The sequence below is a fragment of the Argiope bruennichi genome, chromosome 4 (genome assembly GCF_947563725.1).
Source record: "Argiope bruennichi chromosome 4, qqArgBrue1.1, whole genome shotgun sequence".
In the NCBI taxonomy this organism is placed as follows: domain Eukaryota; kingdom Metazoa; phylum Arthropoda; class Arachnida; order Araneae; family Araneidae; genus Argiope; species Argiope bruennichi.
In genome coordinates this window covers 129,886,598-129,901,971 of record NC_079154.1, presented here as the reverse complement: position 1 = coordinate 129,901,971, position 15,374 = coordinate 129,886,598, and the positions used below count along the sequence as shown (strand labels likewise).

Here is a 15,374-nt window from a genome sequence, read left to right as displayed (position 1 = left end):
TGAAGCCATTTCTCTTCTCTGACTACAAAAACGTAACTAATCTTTTATGTTAATAACTAGAGTTAACTGAAATTTTTAAATAATTTTCGTTTAATAGCAGGTAAATGGTTTATAAATAATTCAAGGGTCCAATCTCAAAGGGAATTCATGATGTCATTATTATATTCTGTAACATCAAGTGAAAAATAATTCTGAAATTCAGCAAGTATTTTAATCTGAAATATTTAATTAAAATATTTTTTTAAATATTATTATTTTTATCGTATATTAATGCTTCCTTATTTTTGTTTATTCTATTTATGTGTACAGTTGTTATCTCAAAAAAAGCAAAGCAAAAAATACAAGGATATGATTAGGAAATAGTTTTGCAAGTGACAAAAATGTCAAAATTCGTATTCATTCCTTTGAATAGATAGGAAATATATTCAGACTGTGAAACACCGTAATCTGCGAAACGTAAATCGAGGAATCCTCGAGGAATCATGATGATACTGCCATGCAAGAAGCCACAAGGTACTCACCCTAACGTCGTCATAGTGACGATTGTATACCAAAAGGCAGCAGGAATGGAGGTGAAGGTCGTGCCTTCGACATTCTTCTCCGCATAGAACATGACTGTGGCGAAGATGATAATGGCCATTGCCAAAGAGAATACCAGGAATCCAAGTTCGGATGCGCAACTCTTGAGAGTATAGCCTAGGATCCGAAGACCCTGGGAGTGCCTGGAGAATTTGAAGATGCGAAACACGCGGAACACGCGCAGGGTGACGAAGGCCCCTGAAACATCGTCGTTGTCCTTGATGCCAAGCCCTATGTAGTAGGGCAGAATGGCCACCACATCGATGATACACATGACACTGCGCATGAACCTCCAGCGGTCAGGGGCCGCGTACAGCCGTAGAAGATACTCGGCAGTGAAAATCATGACGCAAGCTGTGTCCAGGCAGAAAAATGCCACCTTGTAGTTGGATCCACACGAGCGTCGTTCGCCAGTCGCGTAGTCCACCGCACAGGGTAGCGTCTCCACCACGTTAGCCATAACGGAGACGGCGATGAAGAAGCCCGTCACATAATAGAAAACGAGCGCCGCCGTACCTGTGTGCGGATTCTCGAATGCCCGCCACATTTTCATGCGTATGGTGCACTTACTGAGGTCCAACTGGTTGTCCACCTCTGACATCTTATCGTCCATGAGCCGCTCGGCGTTCTCCCGTTTCCGATCCCGATAGTCCTCGTAGCAACAGTCACCGATCACGTCCGGGATAATCCCAAAGAAGGCGAGTTCGTCATCGTAAGACATGAGGCACTCATGCTTCGGGTAGTGCAGTTTGCCTGTTCGGTAGTAGTTCAAGATGTGGCGGAATATGTCTGGATCGCGGTCAAAGAAGTACTCTTTGGACTCCTCGTCGTAAAAGAACTCACGCTCATTCGATCCTAGGAGGGTATCTGGGTACTTCTCAACCGTGTTGCGCCACGTCTCGAACCGGCGACCGCTCACGTTTATCACGAACTTCTCGTCTTCCTTTTTGCGCTGTTCCTTGGTGACCGGTGGGGCGGGCAGAGGATTATTCGCGATGGGCACCCAACCGATAGCCGCAGCCCTGGCGAATGGCAACCAAGCAGCCACTGAAGCCATGGCTCAGAAATTCGCTGGTTCACCTCCTAGCCCAGATGACGAGCTCTGCCCATCATCGAGTCACTGTTGCGGCACACACATAGAAGCACAGGATATAAAATCACAGCACCATGCCACACGTTTTTCTCACGAATTCAAATAAAAAAACATAACAAAAGAGGGAGAAAATCACAAACTCTTATGTCTGCAGCATACTATAGAAAGAAAAGTTCCCAAGCTAAGAACTCCAAGAGGACCACGTTGTTGGAATCGCGCCAACGATCGCGCGTTTTTTGCCATATGACGCCGGAAGTTACCAGCGAGCACAAACGCATCGCAGAGGGTGTTCAGCAACAGGCTGCTGTTGGTCTTAGCCGGCAGCGGAGAGTTTCAGGTCGCTCGCACGTAGGCCTGCCCGCCATCCTCTTGTGTTTGGGGTCTGCTGCACGGCGGTCAGACTCACTGAGTGGCGGGGGGCCCACGTGATCGTCGATCGACCTTCCCACGGTGCGTCCGGCGGGAAGCCATCTTTACCATCTTCTGAGCTCTCTCCGAAGAGGGAAGGCGAGAGAGGTAAAAAGGAGCATGCGCAGTTCGGCATCCGCAACAACCCCCGGCATCCGATGGCGTTTTCATCCCTGCGTTGCCTTGGAGATGGTGACGTCACCCTTTCCCCGCTTCTCTCTCCCGAAATCCTGATCCTTGGGGAGGTGCGCCCATTTTTGGGAACAGAAAAGTCATAAGTCCACCATTTCTGCATGTTCCGTCATTCTCAAGCTGAAATATTACGATGAAAAAACAAAAATCCTGTAATGAATCTTGACAAACATCAACGAACAAAGAAAATCTACATTCGCCATATTCCAATTCGAAAGCATAATTGCGATAATAAAAATATCATGTTGAAGAGCTTGCATAAATGTTTTCCTTTCTATTACTTTTCATTTTAACATTGCTTTAATTTTATACTAAAGAAAGAAATTATTTAAAACATATTACGGAAAATATTACAAATTATTTTTAGGAGGTGAATACCGATTATGCATAAAATGACGACGATTATTTTGAACTTATTCTACAAGGAATAAGGAAATTTCAATTCTCCACCACAAAGTTTGGGATATATTCATTTCCATATCTCAAGACAGATTCAAACGAATTTTAGCACACAGGTTCTTGCTTACCTGGATTCTAAAAAAGATTCTAAGCTACGCTAAAAAAGGTAAAATGTGGATAAAAATATTTTTTTTTCAATCATTTTTACGCAAGAACTGTTTAAAAAATTCAAAAAGCAAGCCTTCATCGACATCAGTTTCATTTCTATATAATTTCTCTTTGATTTTTAATCAATATTTTTCAAAGAAAATTTGAATAAAATTTTTGTAAATTTCTTTTCTTCTTAGAATTGTTGAATTTATTACACTCCATCTTCCACTTGCTTTCGCTACAGTTAATGTGCTTTCTTCAGACATCTGCTTTTTGCTTTTATTACATAGAGCACTAACTTTTAAATTTATTGCAAGTTCTTTAATGTTTGATCTAATTTTGTCTCGCCTTTTAACATTTTTAAAAATCGGTATATCATCTGCCTTCTTTTTTAGCATTTTCTGGAATAGCATTTTATTTTACATGATAAATTTATATTGCAGTATTATATATTTTATAGCACTGATACAAAAGCAATACATTTAAAATACATCAACGGACATTTATTTTTAATTTAATTTTTTTTATTCTACATGGGTATTAAATAGAATCCATCTTTACTTTTCAGCTGTGGAAGAAAATCGCAAGCTTAAATGTTTGATGAACCAACTAGAACGATTTGGGATTTGATTTAATTCCCAAGTGCGAAAATATTGTTCTGAAATGTACTTTTAAAAACATTTAAAAGTTAATCAAATCTAGACTTATGAATTTCACAACAACTATGATAGTATTATTTAAAATATTATAAAAATGATTTTAAAACGATGTAAAAATCATTTTTGTGCTGGAATATTTTCAGAAATGATCACAAAAAAATCTAGCTTATTTTTTTAATTAATTAAAATTCTAAATAAAAGTTCGGAACATTTCTCTGAGGTGCTCATTCTCACCCTCCAAAATATATATGAGCCGTGTTTGGTAACTCTAGGTCAAACGATTTGGCGTGCAGTACACACCAACATTCATGTTTATGTTAAATAGAGATAAATACGCTTAAATTAATTTTTTAATTAATAAAATCTAAACAAAAATTTTAACTGCAATTGAAATGAATTAAAAAGATAATCTTTTGAATTTAGAGGATGATTTTAAGATGCTTTTTGTTCTGTCATAGTTTCAGAAGTTAAATGAAAAAAAACGTAAAAATTTCCTGAAAATTTCAAAAAAAAAAAAAAGTATTTTTGAGGTGTATATTTTCATCTCTAACGATATCTCTGCGAAATGTGCTAACTAATTTTAACGATCTGTTCTGTGGAGCGCCAATACTCATTTATCTCTCTAACTAATAAAGATGAATATGTGAATCTGTCTGTATCTATCTGTCTGTCACTCTGTGTTGATGCTCTGTAGATCAGCCCTTTCAACCTAGAATCACCAAACTTCGCACATTTATAATTTGGATGGCGAAAATTTGAAACCCCGAAACATTCTTTTTAAAATTTTAAATAATTAAGAATTTCGAGAAATTTTTATGCTTTTTGACCAAAATTTCCAAAAATATTATTGCATAAAAATAATTTTTACTACATATGAATAGTATAAAGAAAAAACTTCTTCTAAGTGTTCCCAATTTCTGTGCCGTATAATTTTGTCTCTACTTTTAATTAAACTAGCCGCCTTTGGCGACTAGTTTATTTGTTTGCCTAGATTATTGGGTTTTTAGTCTACTAATTATTAATATGGGATGTATTTCTTTAAAAAACATTTCGCCTTGTAATTTGATACGGTTAAAACACATGGATCGAATTAAAGTAGTTGATTGCAAATTACAAAGTTTATACCTTACGAAAAAAAACGGAAGTGAAACTGCTTTTACGGATTCAATGAATGGCAAAAGCACGTGTTCGAATGTTTTGATGAAGAGTTTGAATTCCATCATAGCATTTAAAAACATTATTTCAGATTGTGTATCTAATTGAAGTAAAAATATTATTAAAATTTAACGAAAAATGGTACTAAAAGTGAAATTTATATAATTAAAAAGGGTTTTTTTTTTAAATTTTAAGATAATACAAAAAGCCTTTTTATAAGATAATGTTTTAAAAGTATGAATATCAATTTCCGATTTGACGATTTGGCAAGTCATAACGATTACGGATTAAATTTAGATTAATGTAAAGGCGTCAAAAATGCAACATTTCGGTGCGATTTTTCGCCAATCGTGACAATTTTTTATTGCAATTTTAAAAGCCGTTTATTAATTTTTCTGGTATACACTCAGGATTGCAGGCTTTTAGACAGTTCTTGGATAATTGGCGCGATTTTGACCTGCTTGACGAGAAACCGAACATTAATCTTTAGTCTTAAAACGATTACTTATCTGGCAATGGTTAAGCCTGTATTTGCACTTCATTGAACTTTTTATTTGAAGCCTATTTCTCGATTTCTTTTATATCTTCTTTCCTCTGACTAAATGTCCTCTTTGGTAACATGACGAACTATCTCTAGAATTCTTCTAACAATACTTTGCAGCTCTATTAACTAACTAAGCCAAGAATTGGTTTCAGTACAGATGAAAAATATTCAATAAATGAATAGTTCGAAATTCGTTTGATGTTTTGTTTATATTTGACTGTTGCCATTCAACTATTAGCAATAAGCTTGATTTCTGTGCCAAGCATGTTAGCGTTTTATATAGAGAGATTGTAAAAATATATTTTAACACATTTTGAACAATGCATTTAATTTCTGAATAGAACACCAAATCTTTTTCATTGTTGCTACTAATATTCATCTCAGATTTTTTTTGATCAAGCTCTGGAGAAGCGGCTTATTTTTCCTTGTTGAATAGATTTCAGATAACTTGAAAAAGTTTTGAAATTGTGTTGTTCTTACAGTTAAGGTTTAACACTCTCTAATAATGCCACTGCGCCAACCAAGCACCAACTTCCTCGCCAATCCAAAGTACGGCAATATGATGATAACTGCAAGACTGTGAGCCAGTAAACTTACCGACCTCGAGAATTAATTATTTTAAGTTGTAAATTTAAGTATTGATTAAATGTAAAATTAATTTTATGTAATTGTAAGTGTAATGTATTTCATAAATGGTTGTCTATTAAATTCTTTTAAATTATTATAGCAAGTTTTCATGCATTGTTTTTACAGTGTGTCCTCTCTAACCATGGCCAAATTGCTAATTTCTAAATTAGTCAAGACAGGTGGCTTTCAGCTAATAAAATACTCTAAATCGCGTAAATAATAACATTTTCTTTTGTGCTGGACAATGAAAGTACTTTAAAATATTATGAAATTTAAATTTTATGTAGTCTTTTGATCCTAGGAACCACCCTTAGAAAAATATTTCTGACACTCTAACTTTTTCATCAAAAAACGTTTCAACCTTCTGAGATCAAATCTGATTTACAGAGCTCCGAATTTCATTAATTTAGTACAATCAATAATTTTATAATGTTAGATTAATCAGCTTTTGAGACACTCCGAGAACTGGTTGGGGTATCTTTTTCGAATGGTCTAAAACCTTATTTTTTTATAAAATAATAATATTCTGATTTTCGTAACCCACTCAATTCTTGTTACAAATCAGTGGAACATTTTTATTTAAAATGTTAATGTCTCAAAAATATTTAATTAAATATGACACAATTGGACCAGAGATCTGTATAACAATTTCAACTCGTAATTCATCAGTAACATGGTTAATTGATTGTAGTTTATTGACTCAAACGACATAAAATATAATTACATATTTCATTTAGATCTTTTTCCGTAGTAGATGTACATAAATGTCTATTGCTAACGATTAATAAATTAATTGCTGGTCTCAAATTAGATTAAATATCTTGTATATATTAAATCATGTTTTCTAAGATGCTGAAGATTTGTAAGTACAGAATTATTAAATTCTAATTTAGATATTTTAAAACTTTACAGAGGCTTTTAACTGCATTTATTTTTTCTGAAAATAAATTTCATTTTTTTTTTTGTTTGTTTTATACAGGTATGTGCTGAACATTATAATTTTCTAGGCCTATATTGAATTGAGAATTAACTAAATCTTTTAATTTGTGTTTTAATCAACGTAATGGTATCACGATAATAAAAGTTAATTTTTTTTCATACACGCGTAACGTACAAATGTAAGTAAAATTTTATTTTTATTTAATAAAAATGTTCTATTGCCCCAACTGCCCCGTATGCGTGCATTTATTCTGTATACATGTTAGGAAAAAATGCATATACTTTTACATTACTAGTTTTTGAATTCTTATATCTGACTTTCAAAACGTTTTGGAATTCTCAGCCTTAACTTGAATAGTAAATTGGTAAAAGTGAATTTTATTGTGCCCCTTGCTACGTCAACAATGCCAAGTTGCCAATAAAGATGGCTGACAATATAAACAAATACTTTTGCAGAACAGTTACAGTTACCATTTCCCGCCATATACTTAGGACTTTTTACTGATAAGTATTTTTTTTTCAGACTGCCCGGTGCCTCCTACAGATGCCGAAGGTATCTGAAGCAGGCACCGAGCAATATTTTTTAACTTAAAAAAAACATCGTACAGCTTTGCTAGCAGCGGGAGCGGGAACCTAGTAACTTCGCTAGCACATTGAACATAAGGACTGTATGCATAACAGAAACAGTACATAACCAAAATAAAAGAAAAGACGGAGAAAGAAGCAATCAAACCATTCTCCATACAAAATTTCAAACAAGCATCCTTTCCTAACTTCATCAACTCGTAAATATATATATTTCACTCACCCTTCATCTATTCTGCAGGTTTGAAATACAGCCTTCCATCCCATTTACCCGACATCCATTTTGCACAATGGCCGGCATAACAAATTATGAAGTGAACCAACCGTTAGAACACCAAAAGAATTACGAGAACTACGAAGAATTCCATTGCAGCTGTCTTTTAAAGTGAAAAGGCAGACGATTTCGTAAATTAAAAATTCAGACGATTTTTTAAAGCGTATACTGACAATTAAAAATTGCAAAAGAATAAATATTTTCTGTCCGTATTCACATTTAAAAAAAAGAAGGAAAGAAAGAAGAAAATAACTTTTAATTATAAGCTTAACTTTCTTTATTTAATAAACTTTTAATTATAATAAAGAACAAAATTAAAATCTTTAATTGATATTTTTTTTAATATTTTTAATTTAACATTTTTCATAATATAGTTGTAGTTCATGTACAACTCAACCATTGCAAAAAGTAGTAAATAAAAAAGCATTAGGGTTGCTAGAAGAGCGTTCCGATGGGTTGCCATATTGGCGACAAACTCGGGGGCACACTACTCTTCACTTCATCCTAAATAATTAATTAATATTAAAGATTTCTGATAATCAATCATTCTTAATCTCAAGTTTTATTTATGCAAATAAGATTTACTTGGAAATCCCACTCTAAAAGTTGACAATATATGTTTGGTCATGGGAGTAATATGAAATTCCTAAGTTGATAGTGGCAACTTAAAAAAAATCAATTTAAGAAAATATCAATTTAAAAACATCTCAAAAGGTTAGTTGGTTTTAAATATTCAATACTTTTTAATTAATATTTTGATACTTTATTCAATATAATGTCAAATCAATATAATATCAAATATTTAATATAATATCACAATATTTTAATTAATATTTTGATACTGTATTCAATACTTTTTAATTAATATATAAACGTAAGTCTCTAAACATTAATTGCTACTAAAATAAAATTCCAATAATTATAAAATTCATATAAAGTCAGGTAAATAATTTTCATGCAGCAGGCACTTAACGGAATGTCAATGTCCTTGAAAATAATTATATTTTGTGAAAATATTTTCTTTTTGTTTATCTATTAATTTATTGTGGAAATATTTTTCTTTTTGTGCAGATTTTGTAGTCAACATTCTCACCCATTCTACTTTAAAAAACACGATATTCAAATCTTTTTTAATCAGATATTCAGAATCCAATATTTGAATTTTTAGCTTTGATGATTTGTTAGTAGAGGTTAACACAGAAAAGTGCTTAAATTATAGATGTGACTAATAAAAAGAGGCCAAAAAAATCTTCAGCTTATCAAAGTGAAAAAAAAAGTACCCGATGACAAATTTAAATACAAATTGAAACTTTGAATACAGTGCAATGTATATGTAAAACTAACTATTCTAATACAACTCAATGTGATAAAGTATAAATGAGAAATTTATCGCATGGAATTTGTTATGAGCGAGGATAGAACCTGGGACCTTGTGGTTCGCAGCCGAGTAACAAGACAAGTAATTACTCGTGTTTCGTAGCTATTATCTGGCTTATTAGCTCACTCTCCATGTCCACCCAACTGTTTAAATAATCGTTAAGATTATAGTCGCAGGGGCATGGAAAGGTGTTAAGTGTTAAGTACTCTCCCTCCAGTGAGTCGGAGGTGAGACGAACGATATGGCTGTTGAATTTTGAATCGCGGTGAGATGACGAGGATGACCTGAACTGCACTGTCCTCTTCAAACTTCCACAGCACACCAGCGGGTATTTAATTTGCAAGATATCTTAATACTAATAGTATTAAGAAGTTAAGTGTTAAGAAAAGGTATTAAGAAAAAAAACCAAATTTGAAAATCAATTTTAAAACTTGCCTTTAATTTTGACAAAAGTGAGAAAGAATTTCGTTAAAACAGTAAAATAGACTTAATATTACAATAAGAAAAAAAAACATTGCTGTAAATTGTGTTTATTTTAATCTTAAAAAATTGATTACAGTTAGATAGTGGTGCAAAAATCAGATTTAGATTATTGAGGAGCCAATTTTTCCAAAATTTTTAGATGTTGTATAAATAATTTTTCTGTAATAATATGCGTGATTCTCTAAGAAGTATGAAATTGTAAGCGATTCAAACAAACAAATGGACATTCATTTATATATATATACAAATATATGTTTGGAAAATATAATTAAATACCTTTTTGAAAATCAATTAAGATTAGAAGAAGAAAAAAAGAACCCTGGCAGAGGAATTGGTTTAGTTGAAAATATTTTGGATTAGTTTAGTTAATGTTTTTGGATTTTAAATTATATAAAAATCAATTTTGTGCTGTGATATTTAAGGAAAAATGCCCGAATTTCGCTTAATTTTTAATTAATTAAAACTTAGAGAAAAAAAAATCTCAGGTTGAGGTTTACATTCTGACACTTCATGTGATGCCCAGTTTAGTAGCTTCTGGTCAAACAGTCTTATTAATAAAGTGTCAACACACACATTTATATACAAAATGCACCATAAATTCGTGCAAGTTGCAAAAATTTAAAATTTAAAGAATATTCTGGAAAGATTTCGATTTGCACGAATATGATCAGAGGGATACTGGATTTTTTTTCTATGTATAATTACAAAATTAATCAGTACTCAGACGTTTTATGCAAATTAAACAAACGCAAACAGCCAATGAAACAGATCAAAATAACACTGTGCATTTATTTTAAAGTAAAAGATGTTCATCATGAACCACTGCAAGGCATTCGGCAAGTGAAGCTGATTGTAGCATGTCGGCATCAATGTAATCAACGGTACATTAAATGGTACCTTCCATCAAGTGGCTGAGGAGCCCGGTAACTTTTACCGATTATCAGTGGTATCGGTATAATACCATTGAAACCGATTTCAAAAAAAATTTACTTCACATAAATGCTTATGACCCCTCGCTATGTCATGAATAATCACCTTCTTCTTCCTCTACATTCGAAAGATGATGCGAAATTAAGCTTTGACACACAGCCTCCAGTTCTGAAATGAATTTCACTGCCAACTCGATAATTTTATCCCTTTGAATTATTGATAACCTATCAGAATGCTCTATCATTCTTGTGTAAATTCTACTGTGGCTGCTCTTTTATTATACCTTTGTTGCCGCTAATCAAGGCTGACCGACATGACTAAATTATTATGAGGAATCGTCTTCGGCAATCATATTAATAACATTAATATTGTCATGTCGACGCATTTTGATGACACGCATCTTATTAAAATAAAAAAAGTACTGTTTTAAATTATGATCATATAATAATATTAAGTTTATAATATAACTACCTAATTGGCTTACTATGCTCGCCAAATAGCCAAATTAACTGACTATCAATCTAGTTACTAAGATTGGGACTATTTATTTTGAAATATCTCTCAAAATTGGATAGAACTCTGAATGTCATATCGATGGGTCATGAGCTTTCGCATGCGATTGAAATTGGCAAAATCAGTATATTATATATTTTATTTAGTGATTTTGGCTGTAAAAAAAAGTTTCCAAACAGAAAACGAGCGGTGAAGTAATTCTTTCGGAAATAGATGGCGGTTCAGAGAAAAAACGTAATGATTTGATATGAAATTCATATATCTTCCTGTAGCATTAATATGAAATAAAAATTGACGAAATTGTTTTGTGGCTGGGTAATGGCACTTTGGTTTTTACCATTTATTTTAAATATATAAATGATGGAAGAATAGTTGTCCTTATAAATATTGTTCGTTTCAGTATCCTGAGACGACCACTTTTCGATGATTCTATCACACTAAGGGGTGATGCGTGGAAGAAGGAGCGTATTTCCTGAATTTTTCGCATTCTTTGACCTTAATTTCCACTCTATTGGATACTTCTTGGTTCAATTTTTGTTCCGCATGTATGTAAGTATCGTGTAGTTTCTGATCGTGTTATTTTAATCCAGTCCGCGAATAATTCGAGTTCATTTTATAGTTAAATGTATACATCTCCTCCTTTCATCTTCCCTTTCATCCCTATTTTGACGAATTAAACCCATCCTTACGTCTGCGCAAAAGAATCCGTTGGCAAACAATAGAGTAATATTCTACTTATTATGAGGATGAATCAGCACAAAAAATAGTTAATTAATCCTTATTATAAATACAGATACAACTTTATTATTAATTTGTATAATTTCATTAGCAAACATGTTTATAAAAATATGATGGAACTTATTCTTTCGATCTATATTATTACTATTTGTTTTGCAAGGAGGTGGAAAATACAGTTTCAGATTTTTAATACTAACCATCTGTAACCACGGCCTCGCCAGCGTTTGTCTGTCTTATATGTGAGTAAGAAAAGGTAAAATCACACGATTTTCATATTCAACCCCTTTAGACTTTCAACCACGATTTATTAAAGATTTCGTTTAAAGAACATTTTTACTCTCAAATTTGACGCACCTGTACTTGCAAGTTTTAATGCGTGTGAGTAGGCAGACAGCGTCTCGCACTTGCCACAATGAAATTTGGTGAGCAGGCAGCTGTATTAGTGATTCAATGCACCTAAAAGCCCGAATTTTAAAATTTAATGCAGAATTTTTTTAATATTTTGCGTTGGTCAGGATAATTTTCCGCACGTATTTGAACTTAGTAAATTTGTAATGATCGTAGGAGAAAAAACTTTGCACAATTAAAAAGAGCAATCACTTGCTGTTTTTTTTTTAATTGTTTTTTATCTTTAGTATACATTTTGAATTTTGAGAAATTGAAAATAATAATCATCAAAGATATTATTTCAACTTTTTTAATAACTTTTCCTAAATGTTTTAAAAATTGAAATTATAAGTCCTATATCCGACATTTTAATTCAATTATCTTTTTCAAATTTTTGAATTTTTTTTTGGTTAGTATTCAAACATTTCTTTCTTATTTAAAACAAAATCGAGCAAAACAGCTTCATTACTATATTTTTAATTAGTTATTTTCCAGATGATTTCACAATTTTTTCTTCGTTGATCCAGTCAACTTCTCCCATAAAAGATTTTATTTCTTCATTGCTTGGCAAGTTTCCAAATCAGGAAACCAAGAATCGTAAAAATTTATATATAAAAAACGCCGAACAAAACACTTATGTGTATGTGTTTTACAAACTTTTGACTTCGAAGTATCAAAGAACACACACATAACCTCAAATATTTATCCCCTGTGTACTATTATTGTTCATATCATCAAATTTAATTTCAACACCATCTGATCTTGGTAAACCAGCATCCAATTGAAAGAATTAATGCAAATCACTTCGCAGACATTTCAAAAAATTCTTCATCTCAAAAGCTTATATCAGTTGAAATTCTTGTAAAAGTATTTACAGGCCAGAGTTAACTTTTACATTTCAAACAATTATCTCGTCTCAAGTCATTCTTCCAATGCCTTCAATTTTCAGTTGGGTTTTTGTCTTAATAGTGTTTAATAAAATCAAAAATAATCTCTTAAAGTTACCAATATCAACTCCACTCTTTCTAACGATAATTTTATGTTATTAATTTATTAATACAGAGTGAAAAATAACATGAAAACATGCTCCATGCATTTCAAACACTTGTATTCAAAATATTAATAATTTTATACTCAATTACGTTTTCAAATAATATGTTCATTGAGTTTCTATAAAAGATATTAATAATACATTAAATGAATTAATTGGATTTCATTTATTAATACAAACCTTAAATTAGGAAAGTAAATTGCTTATCAGTATATTTATTACAAATTATTAACTTTGGAATAACAATAATTTAAATGGCCTTTGTTGGGTGTTTATATGAAAAAGAAAGTGGCGTTCGATAATCTGATCCTAATAAAAAAAAAAATATTTATTTTTTAAGATACTGAATCAGTTATTCACCTGGAATTTGCATGTATCTGCTAAAAGTCAAGAACATTAAACTGTATTCAAGAACTTTGATATTTTACCTTGATTAACTCAAGAACATTGAATCTTTTCATCACACCTTTCATAAAGTAAAATTTTTTTATCTCTATATTTAACATGCCCTTTAAATAAACGCACGAATTTCACAATTGCATTCGATTTATAAAATTTTATATTGCGTATTAGAAATATTAATTATTTTCATTATTTTGCTAATTATTATATTTAATAAAATTAGTTGACAATATTTTGATTATTTCAATCGAGTATTGGTATTATTTTGAGTACAGCATGCTGCAAAATCAATCAAAAGAGTGTCATTTGCTTTCAAGGTTGAAAAAAAATTATTGAACTTCAGAAATGGTTTTTAACCATTTTTTTAATCTTAAATAAGAATGAACATGAACATTATTAAAAACTAATTATTGTTGAAGTTTTAAAAATTATTCTGAGAGTTAATGTAATATTAATTAAATCAATAAAAGTAATTATGTGCAGTTGAAAGATTTTGATCTGAAAGAACTTTTAGGAAAGGAGTAAATATAATTTAGTAATAAAAAAACACTAAGCTTATTAAATGCCTAACAAGTTTCAAAAAGTCTTAAAAATTGCAGAAAAATTAAATTATAGATACAATTATATATTGCATGAATGTGATTACGTTATTTTCTATTTATCAATTTATATTCCAACTTACTATTAATTTTTGTATTAAAGAAAATCACTTAAATGAGAATTAAACATAAAATGATAAATACACTACTTCAGAATTGCATGAGCAGGAATATTAAAAATGGACCCTAGGAAATTTTATATTTTAAAATATTCGTCAAAAAAATAGAACAAAAAAAACCCCGTAGCTTATTCTTTACATGTCTGTTATGACAATATAATGACAGAGTATTTCCTTTACGTCAGAGTGTAGTCCTATTTGTTTCGGTATCTAATAGGGATGGCGCCACAGTCTATGTGGATATCCGATTAGTCTGTTAAACGAGTTTCGATTAGTGTCTATCTTGTTTCTCTTTCTCTGTGGGCTCGATGTTCTTCTTAATATGATTTGAATTGAATAATTTTCGGAGCGTAAAAAAATGATTACATTTCTTGAATCAAGTGTTATAATCACTGTGAACATTATTAAGAATTTAATATTAGTAAGAAGTGTCTGTACTTGTATATCGTTTATTTTGAAATTATGGAAATTTTAATCAAGAAGTGAAAGCCAGTCAGAACAAACTATACAAAGCGTTATAATGAATTAATAAAGGCTTTAAATAAGGACGAAATAAATAGATAAGAAATTTAATTAAAACTTTCTTGCTTAGAAAGAATTGCTACAAATTTGGCGGAAAAGGATAATATATGTAGTGTATCAATAGATGCCAATTCTAATAATTATAATGAGTAATATGAAACAAATTGAGTAACTTTAAAAAAATCAGATATTGTTCGGATTTGGAGAAAAGCTTAATCTGAAAATTCTTTCTATGTAAAATGCCGACAATAGTGAATATCAATAAAACAAAATTCCTAAAATAAAATTAATTGAATTTAGAAGAAAAGTGAAAGATTGTCTCAGTTTTTGGCGCAGTTTGGCAGAATTCAGGAGGCTGAAGATCAATTTCAATATCCCATACAGGGTATGACTACTGGAAGTAGAGCACGAGCAATGGTTGCCAATTACCCACCAAATTCTACTAATTACATCAAGGTTACCAATAGTCTAAAAACCAGATTTAGTCACGAAGAGCTACTCATCGAATATTATGTTAGAGAGCTCTTGTGATTAGTGGGGGGAAATTCTACCAATTATTAAACTGTTGGAATAAATTCTAAATTGGATGTCATACAACTTTATGAGAAATTTAAATCATATTTCAGATTATTGGAATCAACTGGCGTA

General features: G+C 31.5%; 1 protein-coding gene across 4 annotated transcripts in view; it reads right to left on the bottom strand.

Annotated features, from left to right (window-relative positions):
- Nucleotides 1-2,121, bottom strand: part of LOC129965637 (potassium voltage-gated channel protein Shal-like) — a 226,446-nt gene extending 224,325 nt beyond the window's left edge. For all 4 annotated transcript variants that reach the window (XM_056079703.1, XM_056079705.1, XM_056079704.1 and 1 more), the window contains exon 1: nt 522-2,121. In XM_056079703.1, coding sequence (XP_055935678.1) covers nt 522-1,636 — 1,115 coding nt within the window. In that variant the 5' untranslated portion in view covers nt 1,637-2,121. The remainder of the gene's footprint in view (nt 1-521) is intronic.
- Nucleotides 2,122-15,374: the final 13,253 nt, after the last annotated feature.